The sequence below is a fragment of the Dendroctonus ponderosae genome, unplaced genomic scaffold (genome assembly GCF_020466585.1).
Source record: "Dendroctonus ponderosae isolate FM_Combo_2020 unplaced genomic scaffold, Dpon_F_20191213v2 Dpon_F_20191213_42, whole genome shotgun sequence".
Lineage (NCBI taxonomy): Eukaryota > Metazoa > Arthropoda > Insecta > Coleoptera > Curculionidae > Dendroctonus > Dendroctonus ponderosae.
Window position 1 is genome coordinate 35,690 of NW_026018632.1, and position 23,930 is coordinate 59,619.

General features: G+C 32.8%; 1 protein-coding gene across 3 annotated transcripts; it reads left to right on the forward strand.

The window, feature by feature from the left end:
- The first annotated feature begins 597 nt into the window (after positions 1-597).
- On the forward strand, positions 598-23,884 carry LOC109542122 (hippocampus abundant transcript 1 protein). 3 transcript variants are annotated; one of them, XM_019911191.2, is made up of 10 exons: positions 598-889; positions 14,799-15,016; positions 15,402-15,499; positions 16,481-16,631; positions 17,016-17,165; positions 19,051-19,238; positions 19,300-19,509; positions 19,647-19,792; positions 20,999-21,095; positions 21,155-23,884. In XM_019911191.2, exons 1-10 carry the CDS (start codon positions 809-811, stop codon positions 21,259-21,261), a joined length of 1,446 nt encoding a protein of 481 aa, XP_019766750.1. In that variant the 5' UTR covers positions 598-808; the 3' UTR covers positions 21,262-23,884. The 3 variants fall into 3 exon arrangements, with proteins under 3 accessions (XP_019766750.1, XP_019766748.1, XP_019766747.2); XM_019911189.2 differs by lacking the exon at positions 598-889 and adding an exon at positions 9,532-10,242; XM_019911188.2 differs by lacking the exon at positions 598-889 and adding an exon at positions 10,636-10,892.
- The last annotated feature ends 46 nt before the right edge of the window (positions 23,885-23,930 follow it).

Genomic DNA, 23,930 nt, shown 5'->3' on the forward strand with positions numbered 1-23,930 from the left:
ATATAAATATTATTTGCAATTATGCTATAATTGGCTTTTGCGACTTTATCGATGTTATTTGGAATTTATTAGTAATTTTATTTTTTATTTAATTATAACGGCCACATCATGTATTCAGATGAGTACTACTTATGACCCCAAGCAAAAATGAAACTACTTTACGACTCGATAACGTAAATTTTATAATATATGGATTCTAATTTTCTTATTGGATATGTGCAAAATGCCACTGTAAGCATAATCGACATGTTTTATGCTGCGGTTTTATTAATCGCATCAAATGTTTAACCAGTGAAAATGCTTTCATATATTTAAATCAAGCTTGTAAAATTGTGAAAAACCTGTAGGTAACGCTGTTTTAGTACTTCTTGTCACTTTTATTTAATTCTAGTAAAAGTGCTTGACAAACCACAAACGTGAAAATAATGCAACTAATGAATACTTAATTATTTGAGTTTGATATGATTGATAAAGTCTATCTATATAACATTTCTATATAGAATATACATAATAATTTTCCCATTATCGAATAACGGCAACGTCGGAATAATGTCTGTTCGTTAACTTTCTCTTGGTTGGGGAATATGTATAATTGATTTATAGATGTCACATTGGCAACACAAAAAGAAGTTCGAAAGAGACGTTTGTCCAGGTTTGTCAGTTGTCCTGTGTCAATAGCGTAGGGTTATGAGGGATGTTGGGCAGGCGTACAAATCGCTCTGTTTTGTGAAAATTTTTAGCAAAATGTGTAGTTGTTAGTGAAGGAATTAAGATATTTTAGACTGAGTCAGTGCGGGAATCATAGAGAATGAAGGCAAAACACTCAAAGCGAGTGGCTGGAATGATCATCCGTTCCAGAAAAACCATTGCCAAAGATGGGGTTGTTACTGTAAGTTGACAATTGCTCTTTATAGATATGCTTTCTCTACAAACAAACCAGTTTTTTTGTTTTTAACTGACTTATTCTCTTTGATGCAAACTCTCCAGTTTCATTATTCGAAAACGTTATTTGGTTAATCAACTTTTACTATGTTATACATGTAATTGATTTTTCATTTGGACTGTTTTGTAAATTGCTAGAGTTTGTCAAGTCGCATTTAGTGCATAGTTCCGGTAAAATGAAGAAATAAGACAGTATTTGATCGAATTCAAGTGCTTAGCATGACTGAAGGACTTCGTACAGTATGTAATTTTGTCAACTCTTCATAAGACTTTATTAGCTGTCCTCATATCAGAAAATTGTCTCATTGAGAAACAGATCACAAATGCTTAGACATTCTTATCTATCATCATATTTAAGAAGTGAAATTTTTAACAGCTTAAAACTAGAAGAGTCAGTATTAGAGGCAAACTAGTAGCTTCCTTTGAAATAAGTCTTGTATTACTTTAGACATTCTCATACGTTTTAATGGTACATTTACACATCTCGATTCTTAATTTCTTGTTGACCAGCCTATTAGCTAAATAAAAGAGAAATCCAACTACTAATTACCTACCTAATATAAAATCTCAACAGTTCGAAAAATTTAACTTTTGCAAATAAATTATAAATACCATCATAGTTTATCAAAAAACTTGATCAATGGATTATTTTCTTATATCTCACACTTTACAGACAAGCTGATAATGTTCATTGTCTTGTTGCGTAAGCTTTTCCAAATAATTCACTTTTTTACTATATGTACATATTTAAACCTCTGTGCCTGGTTAAAGGCAATTTATTCAAAACTATTCTAAATGAATACCTAGGTGCGTTTAAAATTATCATCAACTAAGTCGAGCGCCTTTAAATGTTGATTTTTTGCTCCTATCTCTTTAAATGTTACGAATTCCCTTCGAGTTATTTGGCTAACGATAGTTCAGATGCTTGAAAAAGCCTGTTTTTAAACAGGCTTTTGTTCAGTCGTTGTTAATCTAAATTACTGGAAGAGAAGAAAATTACGAAGAAGAAATGTGAAAATACGGGGATAATTTGGCGCAAAGCCGCGGACAGATCTTAAAGTCTGACATTCGGGGCCAAACTCTAGATGTGTGTAAAGTTGATATTTTGGCTGAAATCCGAATGAAACAAAGTAAATTGCTTTTGAGTGTGAAAGTAATTAAGAAAAAAATGTTGAACTAATCAATTCAACAACTAATAAATTAATTGAAAATATCGTCATTTTAAAGTGTCGATCGTTTCTCAACAAGTAATTGATCACATTTAGGGTCCAGACTTGCAGGCAACAGCTAATCACAACTATTTATTTAAAAAGGGCAAATATTAATTCCATATCAAAGGTACTTTTTAATTTTAAATATTTGTATTTCACATATTCGGAATTTTCATTTTTAAAAGAAAACTATGAAATAGTTTTCTTTTAAAAATTCTTTAAAAGTTCTTTAGTCCCTTGTTGAGCCTTCAATTAGCACTATTTCGTAAAAATATAAATTGCAACCATAATCTTTAAATCACACAAGAACTTTTTAAATTGTCTAATGGAGTTGCTAAATGGAATGTTAAATACCGAAATAATTCTTTAGGAATCCTGAAGAATGATGATACGTCAAAACGTTGTTAGCGTTCATTCGTTTCTTTATTTCCATAAGCGGTTGTTAAAACGCAATTTTATTATCAATATTTAAAATTGATTGTATTAAATATGATGTCCAAAATGTAAAATATAATTAAACTTGTAACAAATAACATTCCATCTAGTTGAGCTTCTTGAGTTATCCCCAACTCCTCGAGAGTTTTGATGAAGTTTAGCAAGAATCAGTGTTTTGAAGAACAAAAGCATGTTTAGTCGATGTTTAGTTGATTTAAACTTTAGGCTATAAAATAACGATCATGAATTGGCCCATTGACATAGAAAATTCAATGCGAAGCGCTCCTTGAAATCCAAATACACTAATCGTTGCCCTGCTAGAATGCAATAAGTTGAACTATTCGTTCCTTCCATTACTTTAATCACCGTACTAACATTTTTAATACAGTACTTAATACTTATTTTGGAATTTATGTTAGTTTGCTAGTTCAATGCAAAAGTTTGAACTTTGAATCAAGACATTTATGAAATTGGAGGTAGCAATAGCTGGTCTATTCTGATTTTTTTATTTAAAAATACTTTGTTTAACTAGCACAAAGTTGCGTCCAAAGTGAAATTTATTCCGAGATATTTTTGTAAAGGTTGTAATTTGTTTAGGTCGTCAAATCTTCACTCAAAATTCTTATCGAAGGCTTAATGTTATCTCTATCGTAGGCTTCAATAATAATCCTCAGGTACCTTTCTAATACCTTTGACCAATATTATGACCATATTAGTATCTATCCAATATATTAACAATATTAGTATCTTGTTCTCTAAGTGGTACAGAATGCTATTTCCGGATCGGAAACAATATTAGAGGAAATTTACGCAAAATACCTCACAACTAGAAACAATATAACATTGACTGATAGAACACGCGAAATAATTATAATGGAAAGCCACTAGTCTTTGCGCCTAACTTGTCATGATAAACACTATCTTTGAGTTGTGCAAGGTCCAAAAGGAGTACCCGCCTTCTAGAATGCAACTATGAAGAAATAACCGCGCGAATGCTTGTCCCTCATAAACTAGTTCCGAGTTTATCAAGCATTTTATATTAATTATAACTGAATATCAATCAACTTCATCGAATATTTACTAACATTTTCAACAGAAGAACTTTGAATGTAAAAGACGCTCCTATTAATTTCAGACCAAACAGTCTTTTGGACGTAACACTCATTCTTTTACATTTTTTGTGTACGTAATCTTCTACTTGATCAGTTCATTAGCACTAGCTCGAAAAAAAAAATTGAAATCGCACAACTTTTACATCACAAAAAATATGCGATAATGTAATACTTGTTAAAAGAAATGGTTAATTCCCAAATATTTGTTTGAAAATATCCATACATTTCTTTTATTGGTAATAAAGGCTAACACAATATGGTATTGACGGTTGATTAAATCAATATACAGGGTGTCCCGTAAGCTCCTCTGCTATTAATGGTCAAAGTTCTTCAAAAAATTTATCCTTTTCGAAATATCGGGAGAATGGTACGATGTATTTTACTGAAACTCGCTGTGAACGTGTTCTTATGTAAGACATATTTTCATGAAACAATCCAGTTCAACAACAACTCAGATCAGGCGCACAATAAGCATTTTATGCTCAATGAAAACCGGATTTTTCCGGAGTGGTAAATTTTTGTTTTCAGGTTTTTTTCGACTCATGCGTGCATCGTCAGTTTTAGGGGAGAGCGTTGTACTTGAAGACGTTTTTTAATTTGTTTTTCAGACCACTTTTGAAATACATTATTTTAACTAAAGTCATTACGTTATCATCTCTATTTAGAACGCTATTCCCAAAAAATATACAGGGTGCTATCCAATCCATCATACCATTCTCCCGATGTTTCAAAAAACATAACTTTTTCAGAACTTTCACCATCAATAACAGGGGCGTCAAAAACTTTTTCTTAATAAAAGTTTGGTCAGATCGTCTTCTTTTGAACCAGATAATCCAGTATACAGGGAGTTTCTTACTACCTTTTCCAAACTATTCTGAATGCCTTCTGGCTTTCGTTTCTTTGGGAGAGGAGAACGCATCGAGCACACAAAAATGTCGAATGTCTAAAGGATAGCGTAAAATAGAAATATATTTTATTGTTATCTATTGATATTGAACTTTAAAAAAATTACATCATTAATAAATAATATAAAAAGGAACCAAAGCGGCGACAAAAAAAGTTTACTTTATGAGTCAGTATATACGTGTCTGGATGTTAAAATTATACATCAGCAATTCAAACATTTCTTAAAGAAACAATTTTATTATAATTTAGAACGCGTTCTGCTGAACGGCCTAAAAGCCATATTTTGGACTATTTGTGTGGATTAGTCGCAATGGGTATTTGAACCTAATTATTTTAGTCCACTTGAATAGAGAATATAAGTTTAGACATATTTGCACAAAAAATGACAAGGAAATGATTTTCACTGCTTTGCAAATATTTCGATTTACGTAGCTTTTGCATCAACAGTTTACAGCTCGTTTAGAATCTTAAATAAAATTTAGTTGGCAACCGAAATTGATCATACCGAGTCCAATATACACGGTGGACCAATGAAAAGTGTTCACCAAGATTTTATACAGCGAACTTATAATTTTATAATCGAAAGATTTTATAGTCGAAAACGTTAATTATTTTTAATTTTTTATATTTAGGAAACGCAGCTTTTTCTTGTATACAAAGTAGAGGAAAAAGTAATCCGTTTTTGAGCAAAAATTGACGTGGTCGAGTATTTTTTTGCTCAACAACTGCAAAACTAGTGGTGGAAACTTTTCACAGGCCCATCCTGTATATTGTACACTTTAAGTACTGATTTTCTGATTTTAAGTGAACTTTCTTTAGCATGGTTTGATTAAACGGCTAATTTTGCGTGATAACATCCCAGGTTTAATGATGAGCGATTTTTCACGAAAAAAAATATATTTGTGTGTAGAAAAATATCTTGCAGAGCGTTTCAAGTGAAAACCTGCGATTTCGAAGATAGCTGAAAGCCCGTTTGTGGATTCGGAATTAAATTTTGTTTGAAAGATAAAAACGTTTAATTTCAGTCCTAAATTTTGTTGGTATCGTTTGAAAGTGGCATTCCTGATACTTAAATAGTATCGCTATCATGCAAATATAAAAAAGAAATTGCGTAACTTATCAGTATCCTTGGCTTGTTAAGTAGGTACGCCATATAATTCAACAATCGTTCACTAAATGATTCAGAAAAATTCTACAACGACTGATGTTTGGTATTCCGAATGCTTAAATAAATAATCTACTTCAGGATGCAATTGTCATCTGAATGATGCTAAGAAAATTGATAAGCGCCATTAAAAAATAATGGCATTTTTGGCAATTTTTAATAACAGTGTCCAACTATTTGATACTAAATAAGTGCGCGCTAATAAGCATTCAAAAATGTATCCTGGAGTTTCAGTTCAACTCCTTTTCAAAGATTGTTTACTTATTGAGAATAAATGGATTTGTAAATATTGTTTTGTTGTTAATACAATTGGGGTAAACAATCAAACCATGTTCGATAAAATGTGAGTTTTTAGTTAAATAAGAAAGTTTATGCTCATTTTTGAAACACTTTATTCAGATGGATATTTGAAGTTGTATTAGTAAGAAGAATACGTGCAGGTTTCTAAAACAACTGCAAGTGGAAAATGTTCTAATCCACAGACAGAAAAGTAAGTTTGTATGTATATGAAATCCGAATTTTAAGTACACTCGCTTTCAAAAGTCTTCTTTCAACCCCCTAGTTATTTGGACATTTTAAAATTTGGTAAAACCTTGCAGGCCCCGGTGTTAAATATAGATTAAAAGCTTCTAAAACCGCAAAATAGATTTAATGCCAACGAATTATCAGTTATAAAAAGAAAATTACAGTGCGGATGCAAAAATTTTTAATATAAAAAATGCAATTTTTAAAGAACAACTGAAAATAATAAATTCAACAACATAATTAATATTTAGTATTGGAGTATCTACTTCTTAACAACGCATTCACACGTATATCCATTCCAATAATCAAATTATTGATTACTTCCTGAGGGATATTTTTCCATTCCTCTGTAGCAGCAATAATAAGATCTTGGGCATTTCTTGGTGGATTATTCCGATTGAAAATGATCTGACAACTCGATTCTAGGCATGCTTCACGATTCTTGCACGATTCAGATACTAATGCCGGCTACTAGTGATCAATCAGCATCACAATTTTAAAGGGGTAAACAATTTTTTTATTATTCAATCAGTTCCTTTACTTGTAAACAAGTATGTTTTATTTACCAATAAAACAATTTTGTATAAATTAAACGTATGTAGTAAATACAGGGGGGTGTAAAACTTTTGAAAGTGAGTGTAGATTTAATCGTTCTTATTAGCTTTAACTAGATTTAAACTAGATTATGACTGCGGGTAATGCTCATCAATAACAATATTTCTTCCATATTAAATTTAACTGACATTCAATTAGTTTTATTTAAATGTATTTTCTAAATTTATATGTATGTACCACCTAATAGCTGTTAACACTATTAGATTTGAAGATACATATGAAGTTTGATTCACTCATATTTAGGGCAATCTTTGAAAAGTGTTTCAAATGCTTTTATTTAATTTGGTCTCATGATAAGATTCGAGTTTATAGCATTTGTAGGTTGTAAAGATTAGATCTGAGCTTGGAAAAATCGATGATAAATCCTTGTAGCAAGCAATGTTTTGTATAGTCATGCATCCGATACTTCATTAATTCTACAAAGCTATCAGTAATTACGTGAAAATTGCCCATTCTATTATTTGCGTTGTATGAAGCGCTTAACATGTTTTATCTTTTCATTTTAAGATTAATCATTGAAATATATTTTTATTGGTCACAGATCATCAGTAGACTTCGTCCCGATCGTGTGTTCTATACAGGAAAATTCGGTTTTCTGGAATAATGCGAAAAATTATACCAATCATGTACTTAATTACTATTCCGCAATAGAAAGCTATAATTATTACTACCCATAAATAATTTATTGATTAAAGACGTGGTCATTAATTATTTAGGTAACAGTTGAATTTTTCCCGTTCAGTACGATTGCAACTTATTGATTACAGGATAACAATTCATCCAAGTTTTTGTTTCATTATTATTATAGTGCAGTGTGAGTTTCAGTGCGGTCGGTGATAGACAAGGCATTTGTTTTATGAGACATAGTACACAAAGTTAAACTGTTTATTTACGCCTATTAAAGTATTAGCAATAAAAAATTTCTAACTTGTTTGGCAAAAGAAGCGAGACGCTGACAAGAATTATCTTATAATGATAAACTCTTTCGCTATGAGAGAGACGTTTTTATGTTTTTTAAACTTGTACAAGCATTTTGGTTAGTTACAAGTTTGACTATATCGTAAGGAAACAACCCTTGAATCTGTTCTGTGAATACTTCCACTGGCGTCATCGTAAAAAAGAAGTGTAAACACATTTTAACTTTTCAAGTGTCTTCAATTCTAGTTGAAGCTCTCAGTGCGGTCAATTTTTGGTTTTAAGAGTTTGGCGAATAATCTGGTGGCGACTTTGTAGGTGGACACACTATAGTGCTCACATTTGGTCCAAGTGGCACTTCTGACTTATGAATCTTCGGTAATCCATAGTCTCGGTGGTCAAGCTTCTGATGTTTTAGACCATTTATGTTCCCTGAAACGGCTGACAGTCTTTTATGAGTCCGGTAGGTGGTTTTTTGAATTATGTCCGAAGAATACGTGCTGGACTTCTGTTCATGTGCATGTGGTAGTATCCAGTAACGTTCCGACCTTCCTATCCTCCTCAGTCCTCCGTTCTCTTGACTACAGTGGGACTTGGACTTTTTTGATCTGGAGGATTGGTTGGAGGTATACATATACCACTATCGACATGGGAATGATGTCTTCTATAGGCAATTGTTGAGGCACTGCAGCGAAATGATCTCCCGTTTACCTCTGGATGATCGCAGGCTTAGTATGGCTTTAAACCTCCATAATTTTTGACACCTCCACTCTTGATTGCGGTGAATTGCGATGCTTCAGAAACGATCGTTCGTTTGTATGTTAGTACTAAAGTGAAAACCTTCATACTCTGATCTGCACGGACATGTTTAAGTCATTTCCGCGTACGGGAGCTCAGAATCATATCGCTTTTATCATTAGATTTTAAGAAAGTTTATGATTAGAACCCACAAATTCTAGAGCTATTGAAACCAACTCTTGTGATTGTAATCGGAGATATTTCAGGAAATGCATTCCTCAATTTGAAAAAAAAATAAATTAATGCTGAGGATTGTAATAAATTAGTAGAGACTGAAAATAAACCGTCAACTAGTTCTGAAGTGGAACTCCCGTATGTGGGTTCTTCTACCGGCGGTTCTGCAGTTTGGTACTCGGTTGTAGTCTGTTTATTTTGTTTGCTTTTTGATTGTCCCCTATTTCGTTTCTGTTGGTCGTTATGCTTCCTTCTTACGTATGGTTTCCGCCTTAGGTCTGAAGCCTTTTTTGTAGTTGAAATTTCTTTATAGAACTTTCTGGACCTGTTATGGTTGCTATCTCTTTCCATTTCTTCAAGTCTTCGTTGCTCGTGCAGCCTCTTCTTTGTTCTCATTAATTTTCTGGCTCTTTTTCTTAGTTTTCTATATAGTCTTGTATTTTCGTCCTTTCTTCTTTGCAAATGACCGCTTGGTCATAGTTTTCATTCAAGATAATGTAAAATACCTAATAAAAAATGAATTGCGAAATATAAACCTGTTGAATGAATTATGAATTGAAATCAAATAAGTTTGCTGAAGTGCTGGGCGACACAGAAGATGAAGCGTTGATAACGTTTAACGCAAAAGAAGAACATTGTGTAATATTAATGCTAATAAGAAAGATTTCAAATTACAATTACTAACAGTTGGACTCAATGCGTCTCTATTAAAAGAATAGATAAAATATGTCTTGATCCAAATTATGAATGATATGAACTACGAAAATAGAGACTAATTTCTCTATTGTTCATATAATAAAATCACACTCCTCGATACGTTATGACACTTGGGGATTTTTCAAATCTTACAAAAATAAAAATAAAATCTTCTGGGAACAAAGAATGTAGTTCGAATTAGGTGAGAACAGAAATAGTTCAGATTTAAACAGTACCACAGACTCGATGTATGTAAAAATGTATCTAGAGAGCTTATTTGCATGGTTTTATCAGTGTTTTATCACAAATGATAAAGACGAATCTAAACAATATAGCATTGGAACCTCGGATTTTAGTTTTCGATTCAGTCTTGATAAGGTGATGACAGTGAAAATTAAATAGTGCATATTCACATGCTCTTATAATTCCTGTACCTATAGTCATTGACAATTCGCCGATTAGACTGATGATATCAATGTAAATAAGTATTGACATTTTTTTATTAGGTGCGTATTGTTTTTCTCTCCAAGTGAGAGTTTTCTTTGAACATCCATTTCGAGTGGTTTGAAATGACCGATGAGTGATCGATTATTTCCTAGTTAGTGTGACTGAATTTTAGTACTATTTAGTTTTTAACTTTCCATCTGAGGGATATGATCATACTATGTGCCTATTAGTGTTCTATTATTGTATCAAAAGATATGTGCTCAACTTTAGAAGATTTAAAAGATGCTATTTGAGTTTTCCGGTGAGTACCTAATACATTCAAATACATGTGATTAATTATTACAAAGCTTGTTCAATTTGATACATGTTGTGACCTGTTTCTTCATTTGAACAATTATTTTTTATTCATTTGCAACACAATGCAAATTTTGGATACCAATTCAAAAAGAGAATATTTTTTAAATTAATTTAGTTAATTTTGTTTATATTTAGATTATTGAGAACAATTTCTAATAATCAAAACCATCACGTTAATTGTGATCAAAAGATATAAAAATGTGTTTCGTGTTGATTTGTAAGATGTCTACACTTTTCCAATTAATCGGGTCAGTAAATAGGTAGGTATGTGTCATTTTGCCAAAATCCATATGGAGGATTAACTGATTACTGGTTTTATCGGAGTTAGTGTCGTAGTTTAGATAAAGGCATCGAAGCGTGAAGACAATGTGCGCTAATAAAGCTTCTTTATCCAATTTGACGTGGTGCTGAGATTTCCATCTCTATTTTTTCCTAAACCAGTACCGTAAAGTTCTACTAGTTTCTCTGTGCAAAAGTCTAATTAAAATGAACTCGGATACACAATCGGATTTGGAAGTTGAGAATAATTTCGAAGTAGCAGTAAAGCCAAAAGAAAGAAGAGAATTAATTTTATTTCTATTCTTAAAAGCATGGGTAAGTTCTTAAATATTTAGACTGTTTTGGCTTTAAATTTTCATTTGATTTTTTTGGGTGTTACTGCTTTATAATTGAAAAAAATACTGTAATGTATAGAAGTTATATCTACATAACAAGTAGAGTTCATATACAGGGTGATTCAGAACTAATGGCGCATAATTTTGGAGACTTTTTGTTCAGTGCAACATTCATAAGAAATAGGTATAAGAAAATAAGATATGTTTCCGTAAATCGTTTCGGCCTTATGACGCTTTAAGACTGTTATGTACAAACATGTGTTTTGTGATATTTAATGTTTTATATATTTTAATTTGTTTGTACACAATAACACTGACAGAAATTGTCCAGAATCGCGGCATTGAACTCTCATATTTGTATTAAACAACTAAATGTACAAAATATCAGTCAAGAATTGTTGTTTTCGTCTTTCCTAATACACCCAAGAATGATTCAAGAAGCATTCAAAGCTACAACGGAATCTCGGACAGAGTAGCATATGTAACCTTGGAGTTGTCTCAGGACTACCGAATCAGAATAATTCAGATATGCGCACCAACATCAACTCACGAAGACGAAGAAGCAGATATTCTATATGAGGACATCGGGAGTGCACTAGACAAAGACAAATGTAATAATGACCTGGTTATTGGCGATTTCATGGCTATTGTTGGGAAAAAGCTATCCGATGACGAACACTACATCGGTAATCAAGGACTAGGGGAAATAAACACACGAGGACATATATTATGCAACTTTCTCGAGAACAAAATACTTTATGCAATGAACACCTTTTTTAACAAATACAAAGAAAATAGACCTGGATGAGCCTTGACAACAGAACACGTAACAAAATCGATTATATTCTATCATCGTCCAAGAAAGTTTGTACCGACATCTCATTTCTAAACTCTTTCAACAGAGGAAGCAACCATCGGATAGTCAGAGCTAAATTATGCATACAGAAGCCGAAAGCATATATTAAAGACGACACAGACTCAATAGATAGTAGCACTCTAAAAGAAACCAATATCATATACCAAAACGAATTGAAAGTCAAATTAAGCGAAAATATAAGCTCAACAGTGACCCCAAGTGACAACACAACACACCTATCAAGGATAATTAAAGAGACAACACTCAATATCGCAAAAGAGAAAAACAAGCAAACTAAGAGCGGAAACGATTCAGCTGATAGAAAAAAGAAGGACTTTGTACGGCCAAGGCAAACAAAACACCGAAGAATATCGCGGGATCACAGGAGAAACAAGAAAAATGATACGCAAGGATTCGCAGAAGTAGAAAATGCAATTGACAATAATAAAAACATGAGATACCTACGGAGGAACAACGGTAGGAAAGAATTAATAGCCCTAAAGACTCCAAACACCGGGAAACCAGAAATAAGAAGGAAATACTAAAGATGACCAAGACCTATACACATTTTACAATTACAATTTTATCTAAACCTATATATCTCACAAATAAAGAAACCAGAAACGATTAAATCTAGTAAAGTGAGAAATGTGGGGCGGACGACATCTCCAAAATAACACAGGAGGAAATACAACATGCTCTTCATATATCAAAATATAACAGAGCCCCTGGAGGCTACGCCATAGTAATAGAAATGATCAAGGAGGCAGAAGAAACAATCATCCCCACGATCCACGTTTAATCCTGAGTGGTCAATATCTTAGTTCAGAGGAGTTTAGATGTAACCCAGGATATATATACATGTTTTATAGATTATAATGAAGCATTTGCTAAAGACAGACACGACCAACTTGTCGAGATAGTACTTAAAAAACAGCTTGATACCCTAGACAAGACTAATAACGGGCCTTTTCTATGGCCAGAGAGCAGTGGTTCGAGTTGAAACTGATATAACCGACGAAGTCCAAATTAAAATAGGAGTTAGGCAAGTTTGCGTGATGTCGCCATTGCTATTTAACATTTATTCGGAAGAGGTTATGAAAAAATCGCTAAATGAAGAAGAGATGGGTATAGAAATAAACGGTAGGCCTATAAATAATATTACGTATGCCGACGATACGACCCTAATCGCAGAAACTCTAGAAAACATTCAACAAATTTTTACCAAAGTAGTTACAGCAAGTGAGAAACCGGGCCTGACACTCAATGTTAAGAAAACTCAATTTATGATTATCTCGAAAGAACGGAGGGTGAGCGATGACATCTACATGCATGGTAGCCCCATAGAGCGCATACTTAAGTATGACTACCTGGGAATGAGAGCCAATAACAACAATTATTTCACTCAGGAAATCAGAATACGAGTTGAAAGAGCGCGAGCCGTTTTCATCAACATCAAGAGCATTCTTGGCAGTCACGACATCAATCTAAAGCTGAAGATGCGACTGGTTATATGCTATGTTTTCCCTGTGCTCCTCTATCGAATGGAGACGTGGACTCTCAACAAGGCCAATACGAAGAAAATAGAGGCCCTTGAAATGTGGGTATATCGGAGGTTGCTTGGAGTCTCGGGGATGGACAAAGTGACGAACGTTGAATTCATGCGGAGAATGGATAAAGAAGCGGAAGTGGTACTAACCATCAAACGACGAAAACTGGAGTACTTGGGCCTCGCCATGAGAGGGAAGAAGTGTCAACTGCTGCAGCTTAAAGAGAAGAGTGCCGAAATATTTTTCCAAAAGATTTTCAAGAAATGGTTACAATTTCATCCAACCTTTATCTTACATTCATCAACTCACCACGAGTATTTGCGCAGTGTAAAACAGAAAATATAAAAAAACAATCCGCAACAAAAAGAAAACTACCAGAATCAGTGAGGGCGCAGATGAAAACCTTCACGACTTTTTTATAGAAATGGTTTCAAACTGCGAAAAATTTGCCACTAGTTCCTTGCTATTTGTTCTGTTTTATTGCCATCACATTATTTATATTTTATTTCATTAGCAATATTTCACTCAAGTTTTAAACTTGTCCATTTTTTTATTTATCACTTGCACCCTTTTGTGTTTAACCCCTTCAAATGTAATTTTATGAAGAATTAACAAAAATATGAGTGCTTTACATTAAGCAGCAAAACAACTATTAATATGTAATATATCATTGACCAATACGGGTATTTAAAACTTCTGGATAATTACCGATGATTAGTCTGGAAATGCAATGGAAACTAGAACGATTTTAAACACTCGGAGCCGAAAATAGATTATTGTTCGTAATCATCAAATATTAACCAATGGCTGCAAATACTCCTTTACATACACATATGTAGAACTGTCTTAACTGTAATTTATATCTATTTGTTATATTCAGTAAACTGTTTTAAGAAACAATGCGCAATTTGGATTCTTTATGTCCAAACTACTGCAATAACAAATTTTCCTGAAATGATTTGTTAATTTTAAATTGTATTTAGCTGTATGTATATGTATAAAAAAATATTTGATTCGTTATCTTAAAAAAGTGTATTGTGGTGATCAATAAATCATATTTTTAAAAACCCACGTTTGCATGAATATGAGCAGAATTTTGCATCCGATTTTATTAGGTTTGCGATTTCTGGTTATTATCGAAAAAGCCACAATGAAACTGTAAATGAATGTTCACATTGAGAAATTGTATTTTACTGTTACTGTTGTGACTTAATCATCGCAAATTTACAACTTTTATTATTCCGAGAACAATTTGCCCCCATCCTTGTGGGTAAAGTATCGTGGAAAGAAATAATCTTATCTATAACTTGAGTCATGAATGAACTATATATGAAACACGTGTATACTGCGTAAAATGACTTGTTAAAATGTTAGAATTTGCAACATTTTAGGGAATGAAGGAATGTAAAACTAGTATAAGTCGATGTATCTGTTTTTCACATTGCGATTTTGTAAAATAATTTTCTGTTCTCTTTTTCAGACCTCCGGCATTGGTCGACCGTCATTATACCATGCCCTGGTGGTAATTTTCTTAGAGTTTTTTGCATGGGGTTTGCTCACAATGCCCGTCATTTCGGTGCTGAATTCAACGTTCCCTGATCACACCTTTTTAATGAATGGCTTGATCATGGGAATTAAAGGAATTCTCAGCTTTTTGAGCGCTCCTCTCGTCGGAGCCCTTAGCGACGTTTGTGGCAGGTAATTAAAACCTAAACTATGAGGTAATGAATCCTTTTAAGAGGAAAGTAATTACCGTTCTTATTTAAAGACTTTGAAAACTATGCGTGTAGTAGCGTGCCCTAAGCCTAATATTTGTTCTGATAGCGGGATTGGGACTGGTTTAAAACGCTGTTTACTTTCCAAACTGGCCGGCGTTTCTACTTTTATTCAGTTCTTCATCAGTGCTATGTTTGACGATAGCCATGAATATAGGGAAGAAATGTTTTTGAGAAATTTTCTATTCGACTGACAGATTTTCTATTCTATTCGGTCCTGCTATCAGAACAGATAATACAGACATTACAAAGGGTTATGCACGATACGATATATCACAAGTGTTTTTCTAATCCAATCTTTGTTCCAGGAAACTATTCCTTTTGGTGACTGTATTTTTCACATGCTTGCCAATTCCACTTATGACTATCAACACATTTTGGTTCTTTGCCATGATCTCAATATCAGGTGAGTTGAAAGAAATTTATATTTTCTTAAACAGAATTTTATTAGGGAAGCTGGAATAAAACTTATAACAAGTTTAAAAACTGTAGAGTATTACAGTAAATAAAATTGCTGAAATCAAAAGAGAAGCCAGTGGTTTAGTTTCATGAAGTTGAATATGTAAATTCAGAACACAATCGGTTTCAGGATTTACATGTTTCGCTTTGAATAGCCCACGAACATGTAAATATGGAAATGTTTATTGATAAGGTTTTTACAGTTCTTTTTATTTTTTATATTGAACCTACAGTTAACATAATCTTATCAAAAACAACCGCGTAAACGTACAGTTTAAAATAATTGTTCACTAAACTGGAGCACGTTGACGACAATTCATTTATGAGCCATTAAACCTATCATTTTTATACGACGGACGCTTACTGATATTTCGTTTATTGCTTGGTATTCAAATGATCTGTTTCTTGTTAAAGTGTTGCTATCAGTAGCCAACAAAAAATCAGGAACAAAATAGACTCTGTAAGATATAACCTGGAGGACACGGACTGCGAAAGAACAAGAGAACTGTACAGACGAAGATTGAACTAGAACTTACGACTTTAACTGTTTAAAAAAACAACACATACCATTATAACTCTATCTAGGGTGTCCGTGTTTGGAGCTCAACCATGGACATCTCGGTAACCATACTAGACACGTGATTGGTTAATTTGGGCCAAAGTTGCGCAGTCTAGAGCTTACTAAAATGCTCATTGAAACTTTTTAAAATTCCTGCTACTTCCGGAGATATCCGGAAAAAATCGAAATTCGAAAAAAGTTTTAATTTTTCCATTAGCTTATTTCGAGCGGAAATTTAAATTGAATAATACTTTATCATTGCAACCTTTTTTTTCAATTAATGTCGTTGATGGTTGCACTTAAGAAGTACAATATTTAAAAGAACTCTAGTAGTTCAAATTGAGTTTAATCTGAATCATTTTCTTCTAGGTGTGTTTGCGGTTACGTTCAGCGTTGTGTTCGCGTATGTAGCCGATGTAACAGATGAAAAAGAAAGATCATTAGCTTACGGATTAGTTAGTGGCACATTTGCAGCCAGTATGGTAATTTCTCCAGCTTTGGGAGCTTATTTAATGGACAGGTAAGACTTTCAAGTAACTGAAATTATTGCCGTTTTTTTCTCAACTTATGTGGATATAACAGTCAATATATTAGTTAAACAAGCCTTTTAATGTTTTCTCGAACAATTAAAGTCTGACCCATTCGCTTTGTGAAAACAACGGATTACATTTAAGAATGTTAAATCACATTCTTAAATGTGATTTAACCGGCCGTGAAAGCCTTCATAGTCTGATAAAACAACGGGTTATCAACGATAACTGGAGAATTATAATATTGCATTGTATGAACACTGTAGATAATTTTGGAAAAGTATCTGTATAAAGCTCGAAATTATTTGTCCCTACTCTCTGATCTCCGACTAAAATGAATCAATTTAAAATTTGCTTTTTATTTATTGTTTTAGATGGTCGCTCTCTCTAGTCGTTGCACTTGCGACAGCAGTAGCTATTTTAGATGTATTCTTCATTCTTGTTGCCGTTCCAGAATCTTTGCCAGAAAAAGTTCGAGTCTCTCCGATAAGTTGGGAACAAGCAGATCCTTTCTCAGCTTTAAGGTAAGTTAATTTACCAGATGATGTTGATTGATTTTCATACATATCATGTTAACAGCCAGGCGTTTGTGGTTAACATCCGCTATTTTAATGGCTTCCATATAATCAAACATTTCTTTATCTGATGGATTCACGATTTAAAAGTCTTCGAAATGTGTGAGTCTTCAGTCAACTGAAAGTCAGATTCTATAAAGACTGTAAATGACAATAAGTTAACTCTCATTTTGTAGAAAAACTGTCATAACCTCGGATACAACTTTATTTGCTCGAGAAAAAAACGTGAAAATCAAATTACACGCTAGAAATCATAATATACACTTCAAGTGTTCACTCTCAAATAATTCTATTTAATGATTATTATAAATAATAAATCGATTTCTGGAACCTTTGAGGTGATCGGATAAATAAGTTTCCATTAATCTGTATCAGTCTACCAACATTTAGAAAAAAAATCAGGCCTTTAAGTAATTTCTAAGATCCTCAGTTTATTGAACAAATGAAAATAATTACGGTGAAAATGAATATGGCCAATCGTCAGTTTTGTGAGGTTGATATTGAGCTTCAATATGTTTTCTCTTCTTACCAGTTCAACCTTGAAGCTTTGTTAGTTGTGAAGAAAACACATATTTTGATTGTATGCGAATTTTGATTTTTACTTAAATAAATTTTATTATAAACTATCTAAATATATTATTTTGTTTAAAATAAAGTCTTTGTAGAAGCTTTCATTTGATGATGATTTAAAAACTGAAACATACGTATAACACATTTCATGGGTACATTTTTAAACTATTGAAATAAAAAAATGTGATGGACACCGGACTCCCGACAGAAGTGATAACTTTATATTATTAATAGAAACCATAAAATATTGAACTCGTTTAACGCATTATGGCAATACTAATTTATAGTTTCAATATTCTTGTTTAAGTTAAATTCTAATAATTGATAAATGTATCATGAATAGGTAAAAAGGTAATTTACTTTCCTTTTGAATGAAAATTTATATTATATTTACAACATCTAACATTCTTCAATAGTTGCAGTTGACTCGCTGGTATTTACGTTATCATCATCTCCTACAATCCTACGAAAGTGACAATTGGTTTATGATAACTGTTATAAGAAACGATTTGTTCCACTCGATTTTATCTTGCTCGATTGTAGTTTGTTTTCTAAATTTTCTAAATAAAAATCTAACAGAAGACTAATCAACATTAAAATATTCATATAAATCATGGAATTCTCCAAATTCTTTTGGTTTTGCTAATGTATCATCAGCCCAATAGTTTTTTTTCTTTTAAACTGTAATTGTCTTCTCGGAAGATATATAATTACTATGTATAAATGTGCTTATTTGATACATAACAGATGCAGTGGACGATACCCATATATGACTAATTCCTTCCAAAGGACGTCCGGCCGAAGGTTACATTTTACTTACAATCCTTCGTGCAAATTCTCACGAATGATTTCGGATCTAGCGAACGAGAAACATTGCAATGAAATTGGATCATTAGCTCCTTTTCTCACGATTTCTGACGAAAGCAGTTCAGACGAAAACGCATCCAAAGAGACCGACCCACGGACTACACACTATTATGTTCACACGATCGGACCACAGCATACACACTATTATAACAGACGACCGGCCTAATGGAATCAGATGGAACTCGCGAGAGGCGTGTGCGTGCGAGAGAGAACTGCGTAGCTATTGTCTTTATTTATGACAGACATAACGACGCCGTTACGCATTCCAATCCATTCACACCGTGTCATAAGAAGTTATCACACAACTCCCGCGTATAATTTTCTGCATCTGTTTAACTTGTTTTGCAATTATTGTGTACAATTTGGTGTTTCATCGGACATATTTTTTTCATTTTAGAAATGTTGGTCAAGACCCGACAATCCTACTACTGTGCATAACAGTCTTCCTAAGCTACTTACCGGAGTCGGGGCAGTATAGTTGTATATTTGTTTACTTAAAGCTAATAATGGGTTGGAGCTCCAAAATGGTAGCGGTATTTGTGGGGCTAGTTGGGTTGCTGGCCGTTATAACTCAACTATGTTTAGGTAGGACGAACTTCCACAATAAGTAGGAGATTTATAGGAACAAATGTGAATATTGTTTCAGGTATTTTAATAAAAAATCTCGGAGCCAAACACACCATCATACTTGGTTTACTGTTCGAGATGCTTCAACTCTTGTGGTATGGTTTCGGTACCACCATGTGGATGATGTGGGGTGCTGGTATTTTGGCCTCTATCGGGTCTATAACCTACCCGGCCATCTCAGCATTTGTTTCAGTTCATACGACTGCTGATCGACAAGGAGTTGTCCAGGGTAATGCACGTCCAATGATCTGATTTTTAATCAAATCTAGATTTAGTTATTTCTTGTTTACTAAGTCAAAAAATGTTGTTCATTCGTATACATTCCAATGAGTTGGTCAATGGTTGAAAAATAATCTTATTTTTCAGGAATGGTTACTGGCATGAGGGGACTTTGCAATGGTCTAGGACCTGCCATGTTTGGAATAATTTTCTACATGTTTCACGTTGATTTGAACGAGGGAGAAAATCAAAATGCTACACATTCCACTCAAACTCTTGAATCTTACACGGAGGTAAGAATTGTATTCATGCAAAATGTGCTTTAGCATGATTTAAAATTGCGGTTGTTTCTCTGGGGGAGTCGTCTAGAAATATTTAGGGAATCCATAAAAAAAAATTTATGATTAAATCTCACTAAAAACTCATATATTGCAAATGATTATATACAGGGTGATTCACGGTCTATGGCGTATTTGACCTTTAAGAACCCGATGTACGATCTATCTGCAAATTTGTACAACGAAGTCATCGGATATAGAGCATATCTGGCCTAAAATATTGTAACGGAAATGGCCTGGGGTACTCACGTTTGGAATGGGGGATCGAAATTCATGGTATTTCAGTAAATGGGAGCCCCATTTCGGCCCCATTTACTGTCAAATATTACACTGACAAGCGGGAAATTTCGCACCTGGACTGGAGATTTCGAAAACCTTCTGGGTTACCTGGAGGAAACTATATAAGCGACGACGAGAACCATGGGGAGAGTGAAGTGACAGCAGCGTCCGAGTGCAGAAGAGGTTCAATCGGATTATTCGATAGTTGTAATTCATTTGAATTATTCGAAAGCAGTGTTTTATTCATGTGTTTTCTAATTATCTGATAATCCGATAGCTATAATTCCATTGCAATGAACAAATTCAAATTTTAAATAAATAATGTTTTTGTTCAAAAATTCAACATATTTTTTTGGAAAAAGTTTATAGTAAATTGTATTCATTTTTATTGCATACAGCAACCAACATATTGTTACGCAATGTTAACGATAAAGAAATGAGTTCTATAGATGCAAACAAACCAACAACATCGTTGCCAAATCTCTTATTATTTTTTTGCAAATATCTCAATTTGTAGTGATAATTAATTTTCATTACTATTTTTTATCTACTTTCTATAAAACTTATGTAGAACTACAAAAAGGTGCTATTTTATCGTAATTTAAAATAATGTTTTAAAATACCGGGTGGTCTATGTAGAAACCCAAAATCAGTGCAGAATGAAAAATAATTAGATTTTTGTTGCAAATTCAATAGAATGTGAATATTTCGATTCTGTCTCAAGTTTTATTTGAAACAATTTCTTGAAATAATGGCATTAACAAAGTAAATTACGACCACGTCGTTAGTGAACCACCCTGTATATCCTACCATACAGATGAAATACGGCATTTAGAAAAATGGAGGTAAAGATATTCAAATAACAAAATGCCTTTATTTCAGCTCATGCCAGGGCCGCCTTATGTGTTTGGAGCCTTTCTAGTCTTGTGCGCCATTTTTGTGGCTACTTTCATTCCTACTAAAACCGTTCTTGAAACTAGTAAGTGCTGATTTATTTAGTGTTTTTTTGCAAAGTTTATTGACTAATATCCATTTCAGATATTCCATTAGATACGCATTATGAAATGGAAAGAGGACAAAGGGTACCGGGAACTTTGAGCCCACTTATAACAGGTAGAGGCAGTGGCGACCCAACTATACTGTAGAAGCAGTTGGAAACTGCGTGCATCCGCCCCTGTATATACTGAGAGTAATTGATTGCGATCGGCAACTAAATTACGTTTATTTCTAGAAGAAAATGTAAGATGAAACTACGTGAAAGAACTGAGGTAAAAGTTGTGGTAACGGCTTGTGAGTAAATAATTTGAAAAGCAGCGAAAAAGTTCTGCGATACAATTCTATTAGTCAATACCAAAGAGAGAAATCGGTTTAAACTTGACTTGACAGCAACTTTTATTAATTGTGCTTCAAAAACAGTACTTTTTAAATGTTAGCAAAGCCACTCAAAAACCTTTATAGATTTTCCCTTCGTTCTTCAATTCACTACTATTCCAACTGGCTTCAGCAGTTATAAAATCTCATAGGAAAAAGAGTTATTTAGATTTTGTTTTAAATAATATCGGAATATTTACATTATATAAATAAATCAAATTATATAATGTATATTTTGGAAAAAGAACATCTTGCGTGTATATATTGTAATGTGTACTGTATAAGACTAGTGGCCAGCTGTGAAACAAATTCCATATTGGATATGTCAATGCTAAGAAGTAGTTCAATTTTCAACATAAGCAATAGTGATTCCAGATAAACTGTAATTCAACTGTGGTATTAAATTATGCAAAAGAGTGATGATTTAGAATAGAAAAGATTCTTTTATTTTAAACTAAAAAATTTAAATAAGTGCTGAAGGACGCTGTATAGTTTATGTTGAATTACAATTATATAATTCTGCGCTTTTCTACATATCAAACTTTAAAATAGACTTCTCAATGCATTTAATACCTTGATATGGAATTAGTAAATACGTTATGGGTTGCTAATATAAGAGACCTCGTTGAGTTTGTAGGAAGTTTAGTAAATTGAATATTTAACTGTAAAATTATCGATAATAATTGTTGTTGCGCACGGGCAAGCATGAGTATATTTTCGAAAATTATTAATCCAATTATAAAATTGAAAACATCAATTGCCATGGAAATAATGAAAAAGTATTATTTCATTGCTTCCATGGCAAATACGTCATTATTTACTCTTTATTTTGGACGTAGTCTGCAGTTAAACGACCCGAAATAGAAATTATTTTCTAGACCTATAAAACGCATAGTGATTTGTTGGCCTCACTATTAAAACTTTATCATATGAAAAATTACGTAATTTTACGACAAAAATATAATGTGATTTTTTAAAAGAAAGCAAGTACATCAAAGCATAACAATAGTTAAATAAAAAGTAAATAAGATATATTCCAAGTATTGCAAAATGTTGTCCAAAAGTCAGTTGAAGTCATCTAATTCGTAAAATAAGTGCAATAATTACGTACCCACTTGAGAGGATTTTTCGTTTTCAGTTACATGTTTTTTGTATATGGCTAATTGTTTAACTTAGTTCCTAATGCTGTTAGGAATTTAGAGTTAAACCGTAAAGAAGTGAACAAAATCCAAGCTGTAATAGTTAAGTCTAAGTAAATTGGCAATACTAAACTATGGGTTCTTACAGGAATGATGACTATGATTGCAATATTGAAGTCAGAATGGAATAAACTGTACGAAATTTGAAAACAAAACAATTCCATTCAGAGCTCTGAAAAAATGTCAGTCAATTTGAAATTGTCGTCGCGGAACATTTTTCACATTTCTCGTATTTGTTTGCTGAAAAACTTTACCGACCAATCTCTGTATCATCTGATCAATATCTGTATCATTTTTATATTTTTTTCTACATGTACAAAGTTAGTTTTAAGCTTAAAATTAATACGTTTAGTTGTTATTTTTTGGGTGGTTTAGATTACGAAATGAAATAAATTTGAAATTTTTCCGATTGACTTAAACTTGGCTTGTCAAAATGTCGTTTTTATTAAAAAAGTGTAAACAAAATAACTCACCCTAACAGTACCCTCAAAGCTATTCTTTCGCAAACTTGCTTTTTACTTCAAATAAATGCAAATAAGTATAATAGTAAAAATAATGCAATCAATCCCTAGCCAATGTTAATACGATTTTTTTAAGTGACACATCGTGATTATCGCGATATATCTACTTACCATTCTACTCTTCAGTATGCTATCCAGGGTTCTTCGGATTAAAGTCTGCTTCTTAATGTTTCAAACTTTCGTACAATTGTATCTACCAGATGTGGTGTCGAACGAATATTTTTGTACGAATCATCCTTACAATGAATAATCATTCATCTATTCGTGATTATTCGAAATTTTAGGCTGTGGTATTTATTAGTTCATTAATTTATCACCGAGGAACTTTGCATATGCAGAAACATTAGATAGATCAGCTTTTCATTGAGACCTTGAGAAATTTAGCTCGAATACTGTTCCCGCTTTAAACGTTCAGCAAGAACATAATACAAATGCTTTATTAAATTAGGTTTCAATGTAAACTATCTTATATCGTTAAAATTGAAGATATAATCGTCAAGGCCATTCTTGTCAAACATATTTGTTAATTTTATATTTTTATTATTAATGTCTGCCATTTGAGACACTTTCATGTTTTGTAGATATGACAAGGGAGACTAATTATAATTAAACTGAAAAGTATTCTAGAGATTAGAATTACACCTATTATAAAAGAAAATAAATAACGTTTATGTAAAGTGTTTTGTTTGTTGTATAGGCTCTTCGATTGAAGAGCTTTTTCAA

Coding starts and splice junctions, on each gene's coding strand:
- LOC109542122 (XM_019911188.2), top strand. CDS start 10,785: ATGAACTCGGATACACAATCGGATTTGGAAGTTGAGAATAATTTCGAA. Junction 15,017..15,401: donor CTTAGCGACGTTTGTGGCAG/GTAATTAAAACC, acceptor TCTTTGTTCCAG/GAAACTATTCCTTTTGGTGA. Junction 19,793..20,998: donor CTCTTGAATCTTACACGGAG/GTAAGAATTGTA, acceptor CCTTTATTTCAG/CTCATGCCAGGGCCGCCTTA.